At 34.9% G+C, this 7896-nt stretch overlaps 1 protein-coding gene across 1 annotated transcript; it reads left to right on the forward strand.

Moving 5' to 3' along the window:
- The first annotated feature begins 266 nt into the window (after positions 1–266).
- LOC108668726 (crustacyanin-A2 subunit) lies at positions 267–7846 on the forward strand. Its single transcript, XM_018155969.2, has 6 exons — positions 267–2085; positions 4211–4298; positions 5134–5273; positions 5613–5807; positions 6461–6547; positions 7504–7846. Exons 1-6 carry the CDS (start codon positions 1954–1956, stop codon positions 7636–7638), a joined length of 777 nt encoding a protein of 258 aa, XP_018011458.1. The 5' UTR covers positions 267–1953; the 3' UTR covers positions 7639–7846.
- The last annotated feature ends 50 nt before the right edge of the window (positions 7847–7896 follow it).

Genomic DNA, 7896 nt, shown 5'->3' on the forward strand with positions numbered 1-7896 from the left:
TCAGGAAAAAATGGTCCGAAGTGTGTTTGGCAAAAATTTGAAAAATATAACTCAGTACCCACTGCAGTGAGTGACAGAGAGCGCATTTTCTCGTAGACGAAAACTTGAGGTCACGGACAGACGGACAGACATACAGACGGACGGACGGACATGGCGAGCACAATAGTGCATTTTTTCCATAAATGAGAAAATGCGCTAAAAATAACATTCGAAAAGTAGTTTTAATTTTATCTGCAGTGAATTAATAGTTTGTTTGTTTGTTAACTTTTCGTACCAACTTCCTTACTGTCTGTCTGTGAATGCAAGGTTAAATGCCTAACTTCAAGCACAGACATGAAAACCTGATAGTCAGTATTTTTAAAAGTACAAATTTTTATCAATTCTAACCTAATTCTCAGATGATTTTGAGCCTCGATATCCCAGTATTTTTAAGTTCCCCGATGTTGAATTTTTAGTTGCAACCGCGTGGCATAACATTTTATTGTAAGATCATCTTGGACATTAGTTTTACCGAAAAAAATGAGCCTGAAAGATGTCAGCTGCACGTAAGAATTCTTTGATAAGGTTGTGCACAAAAAGCAACCTTGCAAGTTTCTAAATCTTCGATAAGCCCACAGAATTAGGCTCACATTCAGCGCCGTCTCTCAACTCTTTAGCTTCATTGCGATCTGTTGCAGTCAATTACGAATATGTCCTCTAGAACACGGGTTATGTAACGTGTATCATTAGCATTTTAATGTTCTTGCTGTTATTATCTATGTTACTATTACTTTAAATCTTTTCCTGGTTATATATAGAGTGCTGTTATTATTCATTTCTACTGTATTATTTTTACAATACTACCATGACTGCATTAATGCTAAAATGATTTTTTTTCTCCCAGAGGAGGTTCAATGACATTAAATTCATCGGCACGCAGATGTCGCTACCTTCAGCAAAAAAAAAAATCGGATTAAATTCAACACAAAAATTAGTCATGATTTTCCATGAGCTTCCCGTTGAGTAATACTGAGTTTGCATGACAGGTACTTCACTAATATATTTCCAAATTGGAGCATTGTAATTATCACGATCTCGCGCAGATAATCGTATTTTATTGTGGAACGCTGGTAGTCGGATTTTTTGTTGAACGTAATCGCATTATTTGCGGTGAAACTAGACTTGTAACCTCATTTAAAACCACAACTGCAACCCTAGCCGGCCCAGGAATTTAATTTACATCTTAATATTCTATTATTGTTTAATGTGATAATGGGTACGTTAAGCATTATTGATGCTTTAAATGTCTCGTCGACATGGATCATTTCTAGTCCGGCATTGCGGTCACTAGAGTAACTACATTAACCGATTTCAGAAATATTTTAGTTATATTTCAAGTACTGGTCTTGTTTTTCTTTTGGATTTACAGGTTACAGGCTTAGATATTCGCAAGGCAAAATAAGTTCAGTGTTTTTGGTCACAGTTTGTCAACTTTTTTCAAAGACAACTTGTATAAAGTCACTGTTACTGGACCCAGTTGAATATCTATTATTGAGGCACCTAAAATAACTCTAGTGCATCCTATTGGACGCAATTTATTAACTTCTCCTTACGACAAATTAGATAACTTCAGTATAATTGGTTGTCGATTGGTAACTTTTTATAAAATATATGTGATAACTTCAGTCTTACTGGACTCAGTCTAGTCTCGTTGCCTGAACTAGGGAAAAAATTTTCAGTTGAACGTTAAATTTCTAAATTTTTGGCCAAAATGTAAAATGAAGAGAACGAATGGCTTAGAACAACCAATTACATTTTGACGAAGTAGACCTACAAACTAAAATACTAAAATTTTAGGTTCCACGTTCTCAGGATATCATATCTTATCTCAGGTTATAGATGATATATTGACAAATTTTCTGTTATCTCAAGATATTATCTCTGATCTTAGGTAATAATTTAAAAGTATTGAAAATGTATTTATTCATCACACTCGTGTTGCTGGCGGTGATATTACCGTGCCAAGCTTTCTTATCACCGCCAAGCTTCCTGCGCTTCGGCAGCTGTAGCGAGGTGCCGGTGCAGGGCGGCCTCAACCTCCAGAAAGTGAGTCAACGGAACCCACTTTATTTTAAGCAAAAAATCCATTTTGTTTCATATGTTTGGGGGATGTCGTATGATGCTGTTCAATTTTTTCCTATGCGTGTGTAAAACGGTCTGAATTTTGTTTAAAGAGTAATTATTTCACACTAAATCCAACATACTTGTTCGTAAAATAAGTTAAATTCAAGCCAACTGGATTATTTACATCGTGCCTGTTGAATTTCCTAAATAAAGATTCACACTTGCTTGTAAGAGTAGATTTATAGCTAAGGTATAATTCCAGTTAAAATACACGTGCCACAAACCAGTCAATCCTTTGAACTTGGCGCCTCCCAGACACCTGCCCTAGATGGCCTTATCTTCAGCTCATTTGTTACTTCAATCAGCTAGATCTTTCAGCTCAAACTACATAGGGTGATATAACGATCATTTCTGTTTAAAAGTCTCTCGAACATCGAATGGTAAATATTCCTAATTCATTTTTTTAATTGTAGCCAAAAAACCTTGGAAAAGAGTTCATGGACGAACGTCATCCATCAGCTCAGCCTGAGCTTCCAAGGTTGAACAGCTTTTTTTAGAAACCGATTGAACTTTGAAAAAACTTTGCGCTAATTCTTAATGGTTGATTGACGTAAAGCTTGATAAGAAGAGCTTACAAGGAAAAGAATTTAGGGTGTACACTTATTACATATTAGTGGAGGTCTTTTAGACTGATCATTGTGCTGAAGCTTATAACGAACATCTTGCTTGGCCGGATTCTCGCGTGTGATCCTCTAAGGAATAGTTTGCCTTCACTTTGAACTAAATTTTCATGGCAGTACTTTAATTACTTTATTATGAGGCAGTAATTATTATGAGGCCAGTACTTTATCATCCTTTATTATCGATTACACGCAATATGTTATCTTTTGATTTTTTTTCTATTAATTCATGAGCGCATTGCCCATCATATCATATCATTCGTAGCGACATATTTCGCGCGAAATGCGGGGAAGTGTAAACTCGAAATTCATTTCCGTCGTAACACTAATGTAACCAAATAAAAGTATTTAAAAAATTATATTTCAACTTATATTCAGTAAATAATTAGAAAATAAAAAATGAAATGATGAACATTAAAAATTTATTTAATAAAAAAATTTAAAAAGATACAATTTGACATATCAAGCTTGGTACATCTGCCGTCAATTGTGTCCTATATAGCGCGTTGCTCACAGCAGCTTCTACAAATGTGCCGAAAATTTGATTGCATTCACAAACATAGGCTACTAATGTAATTCTCTAGAAATAAAAACTAAAACCTATCAAGGATAATTTCATTTTTTAAAATATGTTGGATTTAACTGGAAAAATTAATTTTTCCGTTCATGAAAAAATCAGAGAATTTCTTGTCATTTCTAAATTACTTGCACAGTAACTGGAAAAAATGCTTCTAACGAAGCATACGTCGATATCTTAGGTAGCTACAGCCTCGCATATCCATTGTTGTTTGTAAAGGTCCTTGACGAACTGGTTCTCAGGGGGCGTGGCATTCTAATATTTTTTTTCCTGCTCCTTCGCAGGAGATCGTTACACAACATTGCTCAATAACAGATATCGCTCATTAAAATGTGGGACTGAACCTTTATTTAGAACAACATTCGTTATATGGAAATTTTTAGTTATTGCACCAAATGAGCTTTTACCAAAACATACGGACTTTTTATGCTAATTTATTCAGCTGTTCGCAAAAAAGTTGAAAAGGTTTCATGGTTGTAGGGATGCCCACGTATTTTTCAGGTCGGAATAATTATTTATACTCCACAGTAAGTGGTATTGGTTAATTATATACCTAAAACGAAAGCCACTGATATGCTTTAATTTAGGTATTTAATCTTACCATAGCAAGATCATGCTACTTTTGAGGTTTTTTCACATTTTTTCGAATTAACTTATTTCATTTCTGCAACTAATTTGGCTCCCGACCAATTTTATTGGGAAAATTCAATTACTGATGTATGAGGCTTCGTTTAAGGTTTTATTTCTCCAATAATACTACAATTTCCGATCGTGCACGTGCAAGATTTACTTAACATATTCTTCATAAGAAATTTCAGTTGAAAATTTATGTTTTAATCTGCTTATTTAGTTCGCTGGCCTATGGTACACCGTTGAAAAAATGCCCAACGAATACGACCCAGCCAAGTTCTGCATCAACACGCAATACTCCTATCACGGTAAATTAATTACTAGAATTGAAGATATATTTCCTTATTAATTAACACCAAATTAATAGACAAATTTTTAGTATGTTTAAACACTCTTTAAATTTGAATCACCACTTGAATCGTCAGAAGAAAATTTGAATTATCACTTCCGTCATTCTTTCCCATGCCGAGTTAAAGCAAAAATCGATCAACCGTATGCTTCGTTCTTTTAACTAAATTTCTGTGTGAATAGAAGAATTACAAAAAAATCTCGTAATTTAGAAGGCAAAAAATTACTTCTCGTGCTTCAATTTGTCTCAGCAGCCATCGCCACCAATTTCAACAAAATTATTTTCTTTCCGATAAGCTTTCTCAAGTAGTTACTAATTCCCGTGTAATAGGTCATTTAATTGCTGCGTCAATTTACTTTCATCTCAACAGTATTTCGTCATCCCTGTGTTATCGGTCACGTGCCATGACTCTGCTCTCATTCGCACAATGCTTCGTAATTCTCGTGTTATCGGCCACTTGCCTCGTTTCTGTTCATTTCCACAGTGTTTCGTCATCCCCGAGTTATCGGTCACTTGTCTCGGTTCTGCTCTCATTTCCACAGTGTTTCGTCATCCCCATGGTATAGCCTTATCGGTCACTTTCCTCGGTTCTGCTCTCATTTCCACAGTGTTTCGTCATCCCCATGTTATCGGTCACTTGCCTCGGTTCTGCTGTCATTTCCACAGTGTTTCGTCATCCCCATGTTACCGGTCACTTGCCTCGGTTCTGCTAGCTGCCATTTCCACAGTATTTCTCCATTTCCGCGATTTCGGTCATTGACCTTTTTACCAGTTCTGCTCTGATTTCTGCGTAGGCGATCACATGGAGTCGGTGCAGCGCGGCTTGTACGAGGATCGCTCAAAGCAGAAGCTAATGACGTTCTTAGTGGTTCCCAACGTAACTGATCCTGTGATGACTGTTATTGCCGATGGAATGCCCAACGCTCCACTTAAGGTACAGTGGCTGTAATATGAATTGCATTGCAATTCGAATTTTATCAGCTCATTTGTCATTAAACATTGTGCGTTGAACAATAGCTTTTATCCATGATATGATCACTGTTGAACTAGCATTTAAATAAGATGTGTCATGCAAAAACGTATATTTAAAATTTTTTTTAATTTTTATGCCATAGTTTCTTCATTTCTGATCCTGATAATAAATTATCGTATCGTGCATAATTCTTTTGCGCAACTATCAACAAATCATCGACAATCATTTATCAAGACTGCTTATTTTCCAATTACTGTCGGATTTTCATTGTACGCGTTACACCGGAGCATTTATAAACAGATCATCGCAACAGACTACGATAACTACGCGTGTATGTACACGTGTTTGGGCTTCGTTGGCTTGAAGGCGGAGTTCGGTATGGTGCTGACCAGACAGGCCCTACCTCCGCCTTCCGCTGTTCAGGTCTGCCGAGATCTCTTCGAAAATTCCACCGACATGAATATCTCGACGATGGAAATTATTGAACAGGGCAAGGCAAGTTCATTAACCTTTCCACATACAACAATTTATTATCTTCTGGATTTAGTTAGATGTAGTACAAATTTTATTGATACCTTGTCAAGTAATGAATAGCATTGTCCCGAGGATAGATTTTGACGAGTATTTTTACGAATAAATAGAGACGCTAGATTTTTTCCGCTTATCTTAATTGCAAACGCGTACTGAGTAAACTAGTATTAATTCCAGCACACTGCAAATCCTTCCGATGTACTCCTATGATAGTGAAACTACATTAAAATCTAATCGATTTATCAACGCGCCATGCAATTTTATTAGAAGCTTTGTACAAATGTGAGAATCTCGTTCTCACACTTGAACTGTCAATTGAGCGTTATAGAAATTTCTAACCGGGTCGGGCTATCTCAGCATCTTTAATGGAGGATAAATAAATTTCTACACCCAAGAAGGCCGTATAAAATAACAGAGCGAACAGCGAAACGCACATTTCATTCTGATTGAGGACTTTACGTATTGTTCCATCGATCATGTTAATTATATAGCCGTTATCATACTTTGCACATATTTATTCGATAAATATTGTACAACAAAACTTTTTTAATTTCTATAAATACTATGATCTCTTCCATGCAAATGTAATGGTACTTTTAAACTGAAATGCTCCACAGAATTGTCCGTATTGGTCGAAACTTGACAAGCAAGATCGCGACCTGTACGAGAGCTACCTGACTAGCCGCAGCCTCGTCTCAGAGAAGGTTGGTGTGAGCTTCCACAATTAAGTATATTGAGATAATAAAGTCATGGCATATAATGAAAAATGTGCATATCTAAATTGAGAAGTACATACTATAATACATTTTATATTAATTAAGTCTCAATAGAAAATGAACCAAGATGCATGCAATATAATTGATTCTAATTAAGGACCCAAACTAATTGCGATTAAGTTAGCTTCATGTTATTTCTTCCAGTTGAATATATATCTCGGTCGCCTCTTTTTACAACACTTCTCTTTAACTTCACTTCTTGTTTGTCTGTCTGTTTGTCTGTCTGTCTGCTACAAATCTTGTAATCAAAATTTAATACACTTCTACTTATCCTATCGATCTGAAATTTTGTACACTTGTGTAAAGTTGGAGACAATGCATGAATCAAATGTCAAAATAAAAGATTTTAAAAATGAAAAAAAAATTTTTTTTCAATATTAAAAAAATTGAAAAAATAATTTTGACAGCTACAAATCTTATAACTGATATCTGACACACTTTTACCTGTCTGATTGATCTGAAATTTTGCACACTTGTGTGAAGTCAGAGGCAATGCATGAATCAATTGACAGAATAAATAATTTTGAAAAAAATTATATATTAAAAAAATTTATATATTAAAAAAATTGAAAAACTAATTTTTTGATTTGAAAATTAAATGAGAAATTCATTGTACATTTGTAAGATTGAAGACACTGGATTCTTTAGAAGTGTTGTCTTTAAAAAGTAATTTTTAAATGTATATTATTTGCTTACTTAAAATTTATATATTAAAAAAATTGAAAAACTAATTTTTTGATTTGAAAATTAAATGAGAAATTCATTGTACATTTGTAAGATTGAAGACACTGGATTTTTTAGAAGTGTTGTCTTTAAAAAGTAATTTTTAAATGTATATTATTTTGCCAATCTTGTAGTTATTCACTCATTCACTTATTAAACAGACTGATCAAGATAGAGAGACGGCAGCCGGAGCTCTGCACGACACGTTGAGCAACTCTGCAGCGAGAGCAAAACTTCTGGACCTGTCGCTGGCTTTAACGGCGTCACTAGTCTTCCTTCTACGTCACTTTTCCTAGTTATTATAAAGCAATTAATTTAATACCTTATACTGCATCTACTATCTCCTGAGTAATTATTAACATCCTTGATTTTTGTCTCGACTAGCATAAAGAAAAGATGTGATTCGTAATAAAATCCTAATTCTGAACTCCGTCATGATCATGCAGTCATTCTCTTCAAGAATTATTATTCAAAGCATGAAATACAGTACATCAAATTCGAACATTTGGTTAAACTGATTTCCTATATCGTCGTTGGATGTCGGCCCACAAAAC

This window comes from Hyalella azteca, unplaced genomic scaffold (genome assembly GCF_000764305.2).
Source record: "Hyalella azteca isolate HAZT.00-mixed unplaced genomic scaffold, Hazt_2.0.2 contig7054, whole genome shotgun sequence".
In the NCBI taxonomy this organism is placed as follows: Eukaryota; Metazoa; Arthropoda; class Malacostraca; order Amphipoda; family Hyalellidae; genus Hyalella; species Hyalella azteca.